Source organism: Anopheles arabiensis, chromosome 3 (genome assembly GCF_016920715.1).
Source record: "Anopheles arabiensis isolate DONGOLA chromosome 3, AaraD3, whole genome shotgun sequence".
Lineage (NCBI taxonomy): Eukaryota > Metazoa > Arthropoda > Insecta > Diptera > Culicidae > Anopheles > Anopheles arabiensis.
Genome location: NC_053518.1, coordinates 46,883,208 through 46,899,144, shown reverse-complemented (window position 1 = coordinate 46,899,144; position 15,937 = coordinate 46,883,208). Strand labels below are relative to the sequence as shown.

General features: G+C 41.6%; 4 protein-coding genes across 4 annotated transcripts; 3 read left to right on the top strand and 1 right to left on the bottom strand.

The window, feature by feature from the left end:
• The first annotated feature begins 5,655 nt into the window (after nucleotides 1–5,655).
• LOC120903918 (mpv17-like protein) lies at nucleotides 5,656–7,121 on the top strand. The gene is made up of 5 exons (XM_040313590.1): nucleotides 5,656–5,852; nucleotides 5,936–6,120; nucleotides 6,209–6,342; nucleotides 6,413–6,544; nucleotides 6,602–7,121. Exons 2-5 carry the CDS (start codon nucleotides 6,003–6,005, stop codon nucleotides 6,767–6,769), a joined length of 552 nt encoding a protein of 183 aa, XP_040169524.1. The 5' UTR covers nucleotides 5,656–5,852; nucleotides 5,936–6,002; the 3' UTR covers nucleotides 6,770–7,121.
• A 2,132-nt stretch (nucleotides 7,122–9,253) lies between these two features.
• LOC120902083 (60S ribosomal protein L12) lies at nucleotides 9,254–10,450 on the top strand. Its single transcript, XM_040310572.1, has 4 exons — nucleotides 9,254–9,395; nucleotides 9,651–9,724; nucleotides 9,808–9,988; nucleotides 10,130–10,450. The coding sequence occupies exons 1-4, from the start codon at nucleotides 9,359–9,361 to the stop codon at nucleotides 10,333–10,335; spliced, it is 498 nt and encodes a 165-aa protein (XP_040166506.1). The 5' UTR covers nucleotides 9,254–9,358; the 3' UTR covers nucleotides 10,336–10,450.
• Nucleotides 10,451–10,462: 12 nt separating this feature from the next.
• LOC120902082 (DNA-directed RNA polymerases I, II, and III subunit RPABC1) lies at nucleotides 10,463–11,325 on the bottom strand. Its single transcript, XM_040310571.1, has 2 exons — nucleotides 11,084–11,325; nucleotides 10,463–11,013 (listed from the first exon to the last, which is right to left on the bottom strand). Exons 1-2 carry the CDS (start codon nucleotides 11,227–11,229, stop codon nucleotides 10,527–10,529), a joined length of 633 nt encoding a protein of 210 aa, XP_040166505.1. The 5' UTR covers nucleotides 11,230–11,325; the 3' UTR covers nucleotides 10,463–10,526.
• Nucleotides 11,326–11,574: 249 nt separating this feature from the next.
• Nucleotides 11,575–13,897, top strand: LOC120902081 (protein abrupt-like). Its single transcript, XM_040310570.1, has one exon. It carries the CDS (start codon nucleotides 11,748–11,750, stop codon nucleotides 13,341–13,343), a length of 1,596 nt encoding a protein of 531 aa, XP_040166504.1. The 5' UTR covers nucleotides 11,575–11,747; the 3' UTR covers nucleotides 13,344–13,897.
• The last annotated feature ends 2,040 nt before the right edge of the window (nucleotides 13,898–15,937 follow it).

Genomic DNA, 15,937 nt, shown 5'->3' with positions numbered 1-15,937 from the left:
CTACTTCACTTCTGATAGGTAAAATAAATCCTTTTCCGTCGTCTTCCTCAATATTATGTTGAATTTCCTCTCCTTGGCATGTGAATGTAAGCAATAGTAATTCATAGTTAATAGAACATCTGTAAAGTTTGTAAAAATCTCTACCTAATATACCGTCTGCTCCTATGTTAAATTCATCTGGAACTAATACAAAGTCATGTTCCAATTCTAAATTGTTAAAAAAAATAGTACAAGTTGTAATACCCTTAGAATATATTGGTGTGTTAGAAATGCCTGTCAATGAAATCGAATTTGATCTTATTGGACTGTGATTTTTCTTTAATTTGCTTGATTTGAATAATGATACTGATGCTCCTGTGTCGACTAATAATATAGATGTTTCGGTATTAGCAAAACTCAATTTTATTTTTATGTAATCAACTCCATTCAAATCTAGCGAGTATATTGGTCTAGAGTCTGAGTTGATTCCTTTTGGTCTAAAAAATTATTTTCATTTTCCTGTACTTGAGCTGTAGTATGATATACGTTTCTGGATTGTTACGGTCGTTGTTCTGTTGTTGGGTGTTGTTTGAGTAGTTAATGATTGATTCAAATTTGGAAAAAAATTGGTAATTAAGCTGGTTGTTTCTTTGCGGGTATTCATGGTTTAGACTAAAGCCATGTGTGTTAAATTGATAACTATTTTTATTTATTTCCTCGCATTCATTTTCCAATACCTTTTGAGTTGCATCTGTTATCGTTAAGAAAGTGCCAATCTTCAAGATCATTTTAGTTTCTTCATTTGAAATCTTTTGTTTTAGAGTTTCTATCCCTTGTTTGATTGCCATATCGCTTGCAATTTTTTCTGGGAAGTCTAATTCTAGGTAAATTAAATTGAGTTTTTCTGTAAGCATTTCAACTTTCTCGCAAATTGTTTGTGTATCCTTTGATGTAATGGATTTCAATTCCACTATAATCCTGTCGGGCGTTAGTTTTTCTTTACATCTTCTTTTGATGTCGTTTATAAGCTCTGTAAAAGATGTAATATTGCTAGGTAGCCCTATTCTTGCTTTACCAATCAGTCTGGTTCGTAGGAATTTTATAAGCATCGCTTCATGGTTTGGATTTAGTTCAAACAAAAACTTTGATGCATCTTCAAATGTGTCAAAAGTATCAGAAGAACCATCGTACATTGGTACAAGACCTATGGCTGTTTCAAGATCAAATTTAGCCATTTTTGTTATTTTTGTTAGTTTTAGTTCATTTAAATGATTTAAAATCTTAAATTGATCGATATTTTACTTTAAGATATTTTTTTTTGCTGTTAATTTCTAACATGGTCTTACATTTTTTTTTCATTCATATGTTATTGCTTTTTGTACTGGATTTATACGCCAAATATAGTTTTCTGTAGGGGTTATTATACCTTCTTCTCAATCTAGTGGTCTAGTAGTTCTTCTTATGTAAGATAAAATCGGTATTGAAAATAGATTTGTTTGATACTTCTTGAATTGTCAGCAAGCAATCTTTAAATATGTTATCATTGATAGTTTTAGTTTGATTCTTTTGTGTTTCTTTTCTATTAGGCATATCTTATGCATCGCAAGCTCTAATGCTTTGCTTATCTTCGTATTTACGTTAAAATTTGATTTTGTCATTTTTGCGTCTTATGTTTGATGTGGATTAATTTGATATCTTATTTGTATCTGTCATGCAAGGGGAATATATTCTTAAACTGTTTTTTTTTCTGCTGCTTTTGCAAATTTAACGGTACCTTATTTAAATACATAACATGTATTTAATGTTGCTGCTGCTGATGATGATGCTACGCTGCATTTTTACCGGTGCAAGGTGTTAAATCGGTGCTAGGTACATACTCGATGTTACATGTGAAGTTCTGCGATGTCATCAGTTGTCGCTCGATGTCTTGTCGTCTCAACCCCGACTCGTTCATTCTTGTCTGCCAATCCATATTGGGCAGTAGTCTCGATTTGTCTTTTCGTCTTCCACGATGGGAACGGTTGTTCCATTCAATCGCGCTGACCACAGCTTGTTTTGCACTGCACTTTATTATTCCATATCACTTGCTCCAAGAATCGTATCGATTGCTTTACTGTACTGTGCTGAACTTGGGTTGTTGTTAAAAGTTAGCTTTTTTTATAGTTTCCCATTTCAAGGTTACTCTACTAGGTAAACCGATCGCATAAGCGTTAATACGTTTTTACACATTTAGGTAGGTTCTCACAACACTGTGTACGGTTAATGTTTGTTCGTCAATTAAACATTCATTTCGCACTTACACTGCACTAAATGTTTTTATTTTTCATTCTGCACTGCACTGAACTTGCTTGTAGCTGTTCTTTCATCGTTATTTTTTTTACCTATGGGTTACTTGCTCGAGCTGCGTTGATGAATGTTCCATATAAAATGCACATTTGACACTTTTTTCCGTCGAATGCCGGTTATGGTCACAATACTTTTGGTTCGTCGCACGACACTTACGCTTTACGTTACCGTTGTACGTATCACATTTTACTTCAAATAATTTGCTTACACTTCTGCCTGTCGATTGCAGATTAAGGTCACGGTCGCCATGTAATATGCTTACCTTCTACGCGACAGGTAGTTCAACAATGCCATACTATAGACATCACTCTTCAGGTATAATTGTAAGCACGATGGTGGAGGTTTCGGACAAACACAACTGAATTAAATACACATTTCACTTTGTTTGCAAATCGAGACTTGACCGACCAAGACTTAGCAGCACCACTTTACAACTGTACGTACTGTGCGTAACTGTCGCTTTCACTGTCTCCGTACGTCTGTCTGGTCTCATCTTACATCTTTATTTATACGGTACCTTTCTTCAATTCGATTTTGCGTTTTACTTTCGCTTTGTGTCGGTTATGCTGAGGGTTAGGTTTTTCTGGTTTACATATGGTTGCAATTATTCTGTAAGGTCAGTTCTTGAGTTCTTATGCTTACGCGGTGTTTTGTTTCCGACGCTTGCAGTTAACGGTTACGTTTGTACACACGAGGGTACGTTGTCTCCTATTTCATTATTTATGAACTGATGGTTGCTATTATGCAATGTTATTGTTTTTACGCTTTACGCACTTGAAACGTTTTTGTGCTGGGTAATGTTTTTCTGCTGTTTTCGCACCTACGGGGCTGTGTGCGGGTTGTGTGTTTTTAAGTGTTTTTGGACAAGGGTTTTTCTGCTGACTTACAATTCCTGGCGTAAGGTTATTTATGTGGTTTGGTTTGTGTTAATTTCTTGAGTGGTTATTTTATCCTTTTTTGTGTGTTGTGTGGTGTTGACAATTTGTGTTTATTAAGTGTGATGAGAATTGTGTGTGAACTGATCATAAACAGTATAGCATGTGCATGTGCATGCTACACCATCAACCAAATGTGACCCATCTCCTTTCATCTTATTGGCCATCACAAATGATTCCTTGGTAAAATTTGATTTTTTGGACATTAAACCGCTTCTTTCGTTAGATTAACTGGCAAGGATGGCTGATTTCATGGCAGTTTGTCACACTATTAGCACCGACAAACCGACGTGACACTGGCGTTACAAAAGTGTCCCACATGAAAGTACTGTCATTTACCAGTGAGGCGATCACTTCTGTCAAAGTAAGCTCTGTTCACTGCTGCTTCGATGTAAACAACTTTTCTAAATACAAATTGCGAAGGAAGTGTGAGGCACGATTTTGTAAGAATTATTGGACAAAACACCCAGGAAAATCATTTTATAAGTTTCCACATCAATGCAAAATATGTGAGAAGAACATAAAACAATACATATTTGAATTTGCGAAGAAAAACAAAAAGGGGAGTTAACAGTTTCTTCTCTGTGTCAGTGTAGTAAGCGAATCATTATAGAGATGGCGCTAGTGTTTAACGTATTTTCATTTGAAATAAGGAGACAACTTTTGAAGCTCTTTTTGTTCGAAGTGTCACGTCGGTTTGTCGGTGCTATTAGTGTCAGAAAAATGATCAAACTCTGATCAAATGAAGGAACGATGTCTCCCACACATTTTGTAACCTTCAAAAATGGCTAGGATAGGTTATGCATAAGTTAAAGATACGATTTTCGCCATCATGCTCCATTCATTTATCTCCCCCGCCTTTAATGCCTCTCTGACCGCTTGAAGTGCAATTGAAACAACAGAAATGCATTAATTTAGATAGAAGTAACTAGCTGATTGATAATAATAAATTTCGTCACGTCTAACGTAGTGCTTGGCCAGCGTAAATGATTAAAAAGCTAGATGGACGAATACTTTTTGCTCACCCATCAAGCGACTTTTTTTGGTTTTATGTGTTTTGTTTGCTATTGCACTACTTAAATGCATATTTTTTAGCAAAACGTGTGTATTGATGCTCCCTTTATCAAACGTCATCATTACTTTTATTGCTCCATACGTATTGCGGCCATAATTCGCCGTGTTCTGTAAAATGTTCAGCTAAACGAATACTTTTTGGACTGACTGTATGACCAAACTGCCAAAAATAAGAACAAAAATAGTGTTTGCATTTTCACGAATATCTCTAAAAAATACATTTAAATCGGCAAATAAAAATAGCACAACACAATACGATAGTTTATCGTTCAAAATAACGTCACTTTCATGAAAAGTAATAAAAATTGTAAGTGTACAAGCTGTTTAAGTGAAACTGCTGCACTAACCTGCCCAATACTGGTACATTTACCCTACTTTTATTTCGAACAAATTTCTCTGTTCCGGATGCAATAAGTACAGCAGCTACGCAGCATGTGAGATGCCATATGATATGTCCAACTACTTCGGACTGTAACACAAATAATCTAGTTTAATGGTGGTTTATCAGAAGTCTACTTAAGAATACCCCACGAGGTGCAAAACGAGTTGCTTTCATACCCTGCCAATGACTGCTATGTTTTAACATTCTCCATATTACTCCAATATTCCTGTGGTAACTGGGATCCAACACCATAAAATGTATAATTTAAACATACTTTTGAAATTGGCTTAAAAGTATATAGAGACTCAAATTACCACAAAATATCACAGCCAACGAACCGATCGGCTTTAGTGAGTGGATCAACACTAGATTGATGACTCGGCACGAAATGTATACATTTTCAACCAGTGGCGTCATCAGCTATACTCAATGTTGTACAAATGCACAAATGGTGGTGCACGTGCTTCACGTTTCGTGCACGTGGTTGTCTCTCTATCGTTAACTTCACAAAGCCGATACAATGTGCGCGATCGCCAAACCACACGTCATCAAGGAACGCATCTTCGGTTGTCGCAGAATTATCTTCGAAGGGAACGATACAGCTGCAAATTGTTCGTTATTTTTGCAACACATTTACTACAAAATAAAACACAGCTGAAGCATGTCACAGAAACCCCACGCAAGATCGATGTAAAATTGAAGCACCGCACACGTTCCGTACACACGGGTTGGTCTCTCTCTCATATCACGTTTATTTTTATATACATTTTTTTTGCTTCCTCACAACACTACATACGTCATCAAAAACGTTACAAAAAATTCACAACCACATACGCACGGCACATTCGTAGCAACCAACATCCGAAGGGTAGATCCTTCATTTACACGTTGAACGAGTCTTTCCGGTCAGGTTAGTGCGGTGTATCTGTGTACAGGTTTCTGTCGTCAATCGTTCTGTGCTCGCATGTGCGGAACATTGCCAAAAAGATCGTTTTCAATGTCTAAGTTCATGGCACGTTTGGGCAGTCGTCGGCGCGGTGTACCTCAGCTGATGCTCATAATGCTCGTGTCGCTGTCCGGTGCGGGAAGTGTGAATAGATGTACCACAAACGAGTGAAAGTATTACCAATTTGTTCGTAAGTAAAAATGCAATGTTTTGTGTATATCATGATAATAAAGTGGACACCATTTTTACTAAATACATTGGCGCGTATTTTAGGTGATCGCTCGTTTCACTCGTGTCTGTGTGTGTGTGTGTGTGTGTGTGTGCAAAACAAACCAAACAAATGTCTGCATTTGCGCAATGGATTAAGCGTTACCCTGTAGTACGAGGCATGATTACGTACAGTTTTCTATGGCCAACGGGATGTTTCATTCAACAAAAACTCTCCGGCAAAAAGCTTGGTAAGCGTTCATTACTCAACGAAGTAACCCTGAACCCGAGTAACCGAAGGTGACTGATTATGAATGTAACGCTTGCAATATTCCACAGATGAAATCGATTGGAAGAAGTGTTGGCGATTTTTCTTCTACGGTGGATTCATTGTCGCCCCATCGTTGTACTGTTGGATACGGGTAGCCTCGATCATGTGGCCAAACCAAAATCTAAAATCAGCCGTTGCCAAGGTTAGTGCGCTTCGTTACATTTGTACACCACGTACGTCTAAAGGTGCGCGATTGTGTTACTCATTCGTAGGCTTTGACGGAGCAAATCAGCTATACACCAATGGCAATGACTGCGTTCTACTTCAGCATGAGCCTACTGGAGTCAAAAACTGTGGAGGAGTCACTAAACGAAGTACGAGTGAAGCTGTTTCCTACTTACAAGGTGAGCTGAAGATAGGAAGAAAATACATGTTTTAAACATTGTGCTTTTGCATTACAGGTCGCACTGTGTATCTGGCCTTTCATACAAACATTCAACTTTTCCGTGGTTCCAGAAAAAAATCGCGTACCTTTCGTCAGTATGTGTAGTCTACTGTGGACCATATTTTTAGCTTACATGAAACAAAAAGAGCAAAAGGAACTCGAAGCCGGTATTTTCGTAAAATAATGTAATGCTCTGTAATGGCAGGAGCTATTTTACATTATCTCAAATGGTAGATACAAAGCCATTGCACCGATTCATACAATGCTGAACGAGGGTCGGGTTAAAGGTTGATTCTTCGTTTACTTGGTAAAACAAGTGCAGTACTTCTTTAAACTACCAGTAACGAGTAGATAGTAACGTCAAAAAGAAGCACTGATCAATCAGACATCAAATCATTGTAGTGTGCGCGAAATCCATGTAATAGTAACTAGTTTTTGTAATTTGTAATCTTATTCGGATATTATTCTACTATGTATAATCTATATATTTCAAAATAAAATATCAACGATAAGTCACGTTAACTAGAAAACATCAATGTTGTAGTTATAATAAAATGAGTAATTTGTACAATTTACATTCTTTTTAGACGACAGTTCCTCCAACCAACAGCGCCAGAGATTAGGCTTAAACGACTGGAAAATCAAATATCCATAGAAAAAAACGAAAGCTCCCTAGCTTCATTGGTTTGCTAAATAGATGGCGTATTGAAACTCATCATTATATAGCTGTCCTTTTCTCACAATGCGTTTCACCTAGCTTCATCTAATCATGGCCTATATACCCTTCAAACATTACGAGCAAAAATCTATAAGAATGACTGTGTGGTCAGATACGTGGGTATCAACGGCACGATCATTACTCGAATTTCACTTGATCAGTTCTAATAGTTAACTTTGGAGTTTAGTATTTAAACAATCGTATCGCCGTTCTAGTTCTAGTGATGCATAACTTCAATACGAAACCCTATGATAGTAAAGGTGTCCTTCGAGATACGACTGTATTTGGGACCGAAAAAATGTCCCAAAGCAAGGCTTAAGTCGAAAAAGTCGTATGTCGAATATCTATGAATATAAAGTTTATAACCGAAGTTGAAGAGTTGGAATTTATGATATCGTGTATTTTGTTTAAAACAATGTTCGATAATGTAAAAGCTATATTTAAAAAACCGTACACAATATAGATATTCAAGATAGGGTAGTTGTGGAATCTTTGGAAATGTGTGTATAACGGTTATCAGCCCAGATATTAAAAAAAAAAAACATTAATTTCTTGTCAATGACAACTTTTAACTGTCAAAATCAAAATCGTCGTATCTGCGAATCGTCGTTTCTCGAGGGGTTCGTAACTCGGGGGACGCCTGTACAGAGGGAATGAGAAAGCTTTCCAAGCGAGGAAGCCCCCATCCGATGCCACCATCCGCCCAAGGGGTTGGGTCAAGCTCGTGTACCCAAGCTTGGATATGTGGTGACACATGTTACCACTCTGCACGACGAGGACGTGTCGGAATAGGAGTTGGATGGGAGAGCCTGTATTATCCCTCACTAGGGCTTCGGATCCCATCCCATTATCAAGGATGCTGGCTGCCAACCGGTCATTCTACAGCCTGAAAAAGCAGTTTACCTCAAAGAACCTGTCGCGACGGACGAAGCTGGGACTATATAGTACCTATATAGTACCAGTACTCACATACGCCTCTGAGACATGGACACTGTCAAAATCTTACGAAACCCTCTTAGTCGCGTTCGAGAGGAAGATGCTCAGAAGGATACTTGGCCCCGTATGTGTGGAAGGACAATGGAGGAGCCGCTATAATGACGAGCTATACGAGATGTACGGCGACCTCACTGTCGTACAGCGTATAAAGCTCGCCAGGCACCGGTGGGCTGGCCATGTTATACGCATGGAAACGGACGACCCAGCCCATAAAGTCTTTTAGGCCGTCCACAAGGACAGAGGAGGCGTGGTAGGCCCAAATTGAGGTGGCAAGATGGCGTGGAGGCGTCCGCCATTAAGGCCGGGATAACGGACTGGCAGAAGAAGGCGCGAGACCGTGAGCGGTTTAGGACACTCCTGAGGCAGGCCAAGACCGCAAAGCGGTTGTAGCGCCGGATAAGTAAGTAAGTAAGCTTAACCTGTGGCGCTTGGGTCTTTTATCTCTTTAGTTACTTTTTCCGAAAACCACCGAAAATTCTGAAAATTTTATGCTAGACGTGTAATATACAGTTAATGAAAATTTGAGAGCCATTTTGCAGTGAACATTTTATAGAGTACCGAAAAAATTGTTTTTTACAATCATTTTTTCAAAAAAATATCCTGTCAGCTTTAAAAAGCTTTAGTTTAAACATAATAGCGAAATAAAACAATCTATGCACAGCTACAGAAACTGCATCAGAAAAATTCAATTTTCATCAGAATATTGCATCGATCGAACGCGTTCAAAAATTTTAAGCCTCCAAAGTCGCTGGCTTCCCGGGTTGTTTGGAATGTGATGTGTTTTTGGTTGCCAGTGACAGGGTTAAATGTACGGAATGAAGCGCCATCTATCCGCGAGGTGAGCACACTAACGCACGTAATGCCCTATGAAGGGTTGAAATGATGACGGATGTACCGGAAGTACAAGGGTAGCTGTCAGACCTCGCTTTTGGCATTGCGCTAGCTGTCAGAGCTTCTGTCTCCTACTCTCTCTTTCCGGCATCTTTACGATCCGTGCGTGAACACACTTTTTGGAGTGTTCAATAATTTTGATTTCGCCGCGTTTCCAAACCTTCCAACATGCCGCCAAAGTTCGATCCGAATGAGGTTAAGCACGGTACGTGTGGTGCATTGTTTTTCAGCACGAAAAAGCGACAGAAAATGGGTGTAAAACAGTGCTGAATGTCGTGTGTATTCCCCGTCCTGTGTGCACCACGTATCAGCAGCCCACCCGTGTCGCTTTCGACCCGGACAAATGCATGTTAAAGCCTGCCAGCGATTTATTCTCAGTTCGCGTTGTGCTAGGCAGATTGGTAGTTGAAAATGGTTCGTTAATAGTGAAGTTTGTTTCCTTTCTTGTTTCTGTTTACAGTGTACCTGCGATGCGTAGGTGGAGAAGTGGGTGCCACTTCGTCCCTCGCCCCGAAGATCGGTCCGCTGGGTCTGGTAAGTCCTGCACGACCATGCAGCTGTACGTAAACATTTCGTACGGACGGATTATAACATGGCCTACCATTTGTGTCTTACAGTCCCCGAAGAAGATTGGTGACGATATCGCCAAGGCGACCGGCGACTGGAAGGGTCTGAAGATTACCGTGTGTCTGACGATCCAGAACCGACAGGCTGCCATTTCGGTTGTTCCTTCCGCCGCTTCCCTGATTGTGAAAGCCCTGAAGGAACCGCCGCGGGACCGCAAGAAGGTGAAAAACAGTACGTATCATGTGGAAGAGAAGAGTGAAAGACTCCCCTCCCAACGCCCGCCGTGATGTGGTATTAATGCAGAAACTTGTGCTCGGCGTGTTCCGTGCCTGTTTGTTTGTTTTTTTTTTCTTCTTCTCGTTTGTGCTACAGTTAAGCATAATGGCAACATCACCTTCGACGAAGTGATCAACATTGCTCGCGTCATGCGACCGCGATCCATGGCCCGTGAGTTGGCCGGAACGTGCAAGGAAGTGCTAGGAACTGCACAGAGCGTTGGCTGCACCATTGATGGGCGCTCCCCTCACGATGTGATCGATGACATCTCGAGCGGTGCCATCGAAATTCCTTCGGAATAAGCCTGCACGTCCTGTCCGTCGTCGGTATAAAAAACATCGTGTGCTGACAAGGTTTCCCTGATGCATCTACCGGCGAACGTGTTAAATAAAACATTAATATGTAAAAAAACACACACTCATATCAATGTAGTCTGTGTATTCTTCCGCCACCCGGGAGGACGGAAACGGAACAATTTATTAGCGAATCTATTTCAGCACACCAGACGGTAAGAAATGTAACGTCCGGCGGTTTCCGAGGGTCGAATAATTTTCACCACCTGACCACGCTTCAGTCCAAAGTATCGTGCGACCGGATCGCCGGCCTGTATCCTCATCAGCATGTTTTCCTTCAGTTTGTAACGAGCGAGCAGCTCCTGCTTTTCCTCCGGCGTCATTACGACGTGCTCCGGGACAAGCTCGTGCTCGGTTATGTTGATCAGCAGCTCGGATTCGAGAAACTGCTCCAGAATGTACTTCGGTGCCATATCGACGAGCGACTGCTTTGCTGATGGGGTCATACCGGCTTGCACGACGACGATAGCGCGGTGGATGTTTTCCTCCTGCATGCGGGTACAGTACGTTTTGATCGTTTTGATGCCAATCTTGGGTTCGTCCGGAAAGAATACAAACATCTGGTCGGTTGGGTCATCATTGTGCGCTACCAGTACGATGAGATCGGATCGTGCAGGTCGCTTTTCGCTGAAAAAGGCAAGAGACGCACGTTATTGTACGTGGGATTGCAGGCGAAAACTGTAACCATGCGGCAGACCTGGGCTTGTCGCCGAACTGCTCCTTAAACTGTTCCAGCGTTTGATCCAATTCATCCTGCGTTACCAAGTAGCCCCGATCGTGGCTTAGCTGCATCACCGTCTTCCGGATACGCCACAATTTGTAAGTTTCCGCGTCATCATCCATTGTTTATTGGAGAGATGGTAATTTTTCTCGGTTTACAAAATGATACAGCACGCGCACCTCGGGCGGCCAAACAAATTTCTTGACATGACCGAATACAGGAGAGGTTGTGTCATTTCAAGACATTTGGCAATGCAGTTGACAGCTAGTGACGAAACAACATTTCTGCTCGGAAAGCTATCGCACAGCATTTGCTTAGCATTTGCTAACGCTTTAATTTGTCCGAATTGTATGTGCAAACAGATGTGTATTAATTGCTTTTATTTTACTTCAGTTCATAACATTGGTACTTGTTATGAAATGCGGATCTATTGTGCATCTAAACATCGCCATCGCGGTTGTGAAAACGACGCTTAACAACCACCTCACAATCGAAAACATCGCCGCGCAGATACGCTTGTCATTTGCCAAAATATTGTTTTCGCATCTTCCCAGGACGAAAGAAAAAAAGGAAACTACCACCGGAGTGGGTTGTGATTGTATCCGCTCCTCCGCTCACAGGGGAACCATTGGTGAAGAATATGGCCAGTCAACAATCATTCTCGCTACGATGGAACGATTACTCGTCGCACATTGCCAGAGCGTTCGAGTCGCTGCGCTACGAGGAAGATCTCGTCGATGTGACGCTATACTGTGAGGGGCGCAGAATACGCGCCCACAAGATGGTACTGTCCGCGTGCAGCTCATATTTTAAGGACATCTTCAAGGAGAACCCATCCCAGCATCCGATCATTATCTTTAAAAATGTGAAATACTCCGATCTGGTCTCGCTGGTGGAATTCATGTACCAGGGTGAGGTAGTGGTGCTGCAGGAGTCTTTGCCAAGCTTTCTGCATACGGCCGAGCTGCTCTCGGTCCGCGGTCTGGCCGATACGTGCGACAGCATTGAACAGCACCTGCACAGTACGATCTCGGATCAGCCGACCTCCTCACTGGCCCAACAAATACTGCAAACGCAATCACGCAACATGAACAACGCCACGATCACGACGGAGCCCGTATACTTTACGCTACCCTCGAACTCCACCATCGTACCGCAGATAAAGATTGAGTCGCAGCCGCCTGCTTCACAGCAACTGATCAACAAAATTCTACTAAAATCCTCCAATGATATTACCGCCGCCCTTGGCAATACCATCGTACCGCAGGCACAGCAGCAGCAGCAGCAACAGCAAACGCACTCCCAAGCACACTTACAGCCGCCACAACCATCCACAACTGCTACGCAGCAACAGCAGCAACCACAACTGCAAACACAAACGACGATACGCGAACAACACCAGCCAAACCTGGTTTTGAAAGCTTCCCACAGCGTTACCATGCCGACACTGGGACAACCGATCGTCGCTCACGGTTCCGCATCCCAGCCCGATCAAAACAAACAGCAGTCCGCGACTGCATTGCAAGACCTGGTGGAAAGCGTAATATCCATGCCTCGGCCAGTAAAAATAGAGCGCGTCTCCAAGCAAAAGGATACCTCAACGCTACCCACAACAACAGCAGCAACTAAGCAAGCGACCAGTACAGCGGCGGTGGAAATTAAGCCATCCACCAGCTATACAGCGCTGTCAACTACGACGAACACTGCAAATCAAGCCGCAAACAGTGGAATGGACATGTACGAGCAGGTACCACAGAGCCACGAAACATCGTACACGGCAAACACGGGCAACGGTGAGGTGAAACTGCACATTTCCGAGTTTATCAATGTTGGTGAAAGTATGGCAACGACCAGCGGGGGGGAGAGTAGCACCTACACCCACCCGGAAGGCTTCGAGCTGGTGAATGAGAACATTCCAAACCGATCGGAACCGGACGAAACCATCGAGCCGAGCAGCTTCGAGATGGAGATCGTTGATATGGACGTGGCTGACATTTTCCCCGACGAAGGATCCACTACGAAGGAAACGACGACCCCGGCGGACGACAGCAGCACTGCAAAGACGCTGGATAAAAAGTACAAATGTAAAGTGTGCGGCAAAGGCTTTGTCACCTGCAAATCGCTCAACATGCATCTGCACATACATAGCGGCCGCACCAAATGTGGTATCTGCGGTGCGGTGCTATCGCGCACTGCAAACCTCAAGCGGCATATGAAGCTGAAGCATGAACCATGAGGTCCGACGGCACGTCCGACGTAAACTTTGCCGTGAATGTTGTTTGGATAGTGTTCTGGCAAACATTAGTTTTCCTGTTTGTTTCACATATGTATTGTAAAACTGTGTAAAGGTAAAAAGTGACCATCATGTTGTTTTTGGCTCACTTTCACACCCTTTCGTGGTACGATAGGGTACTGCGATCATCCATCGAGTCGTGAGTGTTTCTATTTTAGATAACAATTTAGTCCATCATTTACACTTGGGCTACTCGCTGAAGAAAAAAGATAAAACCATTTCAAAACGATTTTAATCATTACGTCATTTTAACTAGAATAAGTGCGTAATTATAGCAAGAGTTTTCGTTTGCTGTTAATTTCTAAATGTATCGCGTGATACATGCATTGCCTCAATCGTAAAAAAACGAACAAATCTAGCTAGAGTTCAATCAAGTTTTGTCCGGTTTTCCGATTGAGGCAATGCATATATATTACGTTTTTGTGAACAGTGAATGAAAGTAGATAAATAAATTTATCATCAATGTAATAAAAACAACACAATTAATTGTCTCATTCTGAAACTATTTACCTTCCCTTACGTGTGTTAATGTTTTAATCTAGCATCTACATTATCAAACTTATATGTAGATCACAGTAGTCTGTTATGTTATGATCTACATTATCAAACTTATATGTAGATCACAGTAGTCTATGAACGCATAACGGTTTATGTAGTTAGTTGTAATAAAACCTTCAGTAAGAACAGACGTCTTTAATTAATCTTTACCGGCCCTATCCCGTAAGCTACAGTATCGTTCTTCAAAAGCTCTGTTGGGCGTAGAGATGGGAATAACCACTCATTAGCGTGAGTTAACTCAGAGTTGGTGAGATGGAATGGCGAGTTAAATCTACGTCCCGACTACTGTGATTTACATCAATCGTGAGTTTTGCAGCTTATTGGACGGATGAATCAACAAACATACCATCAGATTGATAAACATAAGGTTAGATAGTCAAAATAATGATACTACCATCTCATAACATGGCAATAACCACCAACAAACTAATTAAAAAGTATATTTAAGAATGCCAAAAACTTCTTTTTCTTCTATTTGGCGTAACAACTTTCTTCCTTCGCGGACTTGCCGGCCTATACAACAGGCTTTCGAGAGTTATTCAGTATCTGATCATTCAGTATCAGTATGCAAATATCGTATGGTGGCCAACTGCAGCGCGTCCGTTAGCTCGATTGGAATCAATCCAGCGCAAAATTTCACGATTTGCACTTCGCTCATGGAACCAAAGGCTCGATTACCGGACTAGGTGTTCACTACTCGGGCTACCTACCCACCCTAAGTGAGCGTATACGAAAAGCCAGGTTGTCGTTCATCACGGGACTTCTCGACGGCCGTATTGACTCTCCGTCACTACTGGCTGCCATCAACCTGTACGTTCCGGCCAGGCCGCTCCGGACTCGGGCAATGTTGGCCCTCGACGACCGTAGAACGCAATTTGGCTCCTCTGACCCGTTCCTACTCATGTGCCGTGCTTTCAACGCAGTCAGCGACGCTTTTGAGCCGAGGATTTCGCCAACTGAGTTTAATGATCGTGTTTCTGTGTTAAACTTGGTTCCATAGTGTACATTTTTATGTTCTATGTTATTGTAATCCATTGTAAAGAACTCATTGTAAAACATTGCAAAAATGGTTCGAGAGGGCATTATTGTCCATCGATAGACAAATAAACATAAACATCACGCAGCCGGATAGTTAGTCCTTGGTACGAGGGGACGGTGGTCCATTCTACTCTATACTTGAACCCTCGTCGGCTATGTTGTTAAATCGTGCCAGTTGACGACTGTACTAGTGATGGAGCACTAGAGTGCTCCGGATTGGATTAGTGAATGTACTACGACTCCGACATTCTTTATCCGGATCCGACTCCAAAACAAATATGGCTTCGACTCCGGCTGCCACCAGCAAAAACAGATCCAATTGGCTCCGAATGAATCCGGATTACTCCGAACGAAACCCTAGCTCCTTGCTACCATTGTAAAAGTAAAAATTCGATCGTCTATGTATGTACCGTCAAATGTCGTACATTGAGTTGTGCATGCTGTTCTGGTTGTTTCCTGTTTTTTGTATTGATAAATCTTGTGATGTTGGGCCGGTCTGGTGGTACAGTCGTCAACTCGTACGACGTAACAACATGCCCGTCATAGGTTCAAGCCCCTGAATAGACCGTGCCCCCCCATACGTAGGACTGACCATCCTGCTATGGTAACAATAAGTCACTGAAAGCCAAGCTCACTTCATTAGTGGGTACACAGGCAGGCCTTGATCGACAGCGGTTGTTGTGCCAAAGAAGAAAAAAAATCTTGAGATTTATTTTTTGTTTTTCCTAATATGTTTGCATTAGTTCTACGAATTACCGATTTTTTTAACCATTCCGACAATTAGTTAATTATCAGTTTTCAAACAAATAATTCAAACAATTTTGAGTGACGCTCTATACATTGTTGAATAGTTCAATTAAATAATTAAAACAAATGAAATTAAAAAAATAAATCGCGAGCTAGCCCAAACACAAATTGAAAGTTTAAAAAAAACACAGGGA

Excerpts from the sequence above, each read along its gene's own strand:
- LOC120903918 (XM_040313590.1), top strand. The coding sequence starts at position 6,003 with ATGTCTGCATTTGCGCAATGGATTAAGCGTTACCCTGTAGTACGAGGC. Across the intron at positions 6,121-6,208 it reads ACTCTCCGGCAAAAAGCTTG|ATGAAATCGATTGGAAGAAG; the intron begins GTAAGCGTTCAT and ends AATATTCCACAG. Across the intron at positions 6,545-6,601 it reads AGCTGTTTCCTACTTACAAG|GTCGCACTGTGTATCTGGCC; the intron begins GTGAGCTGAAGA and ends TTTGCATTACAG.
- LOC120902083 (XM_040310572.1), top strand. The coding sequence starts at position 9,359 with ATGCCGCCAAAGTTCGATCCGAATGAGGTTAAGCACG. Across the intron at positions 9,725-9,807 it reads AGATCGGTCCGCTGGGTCTG|TCCCCGAAGAAGATTGGTGA; the intron begins GTAAGTCCTGCA and ends TGTGTCTTACAG. Across the intron at positions 9,989-10,129 it reads CCGCAAGAAGGTGAAAAACA|TTAAGCATAATGGCAACATC; the intron begins GTACGTATCATG and ends TTTGTGCTACAG.
- LOC120902082 (XM_040310571.1), bottom strand. The coding sequence starts at position 11,229 with ATGGATGATGACGCGGAAACTTACAAATTGTGGCGTATCCGGAAGACG. Across the intron at positions 11,014-11,083 it reads CAGTTCGGCGACAAGCCCAG|CGAAAAGCGACCTGCACGAT; the intron begins GTCTGCCGCATG and ends TGCCTTTTTCAG.
- LOC120902081 (XM_040310570.1), top strand. The coding sequence starts at position 11,748 with ATGGCCAGTCAACAATCATTCTCGCTACGATGGAACGATTACTCGTCG.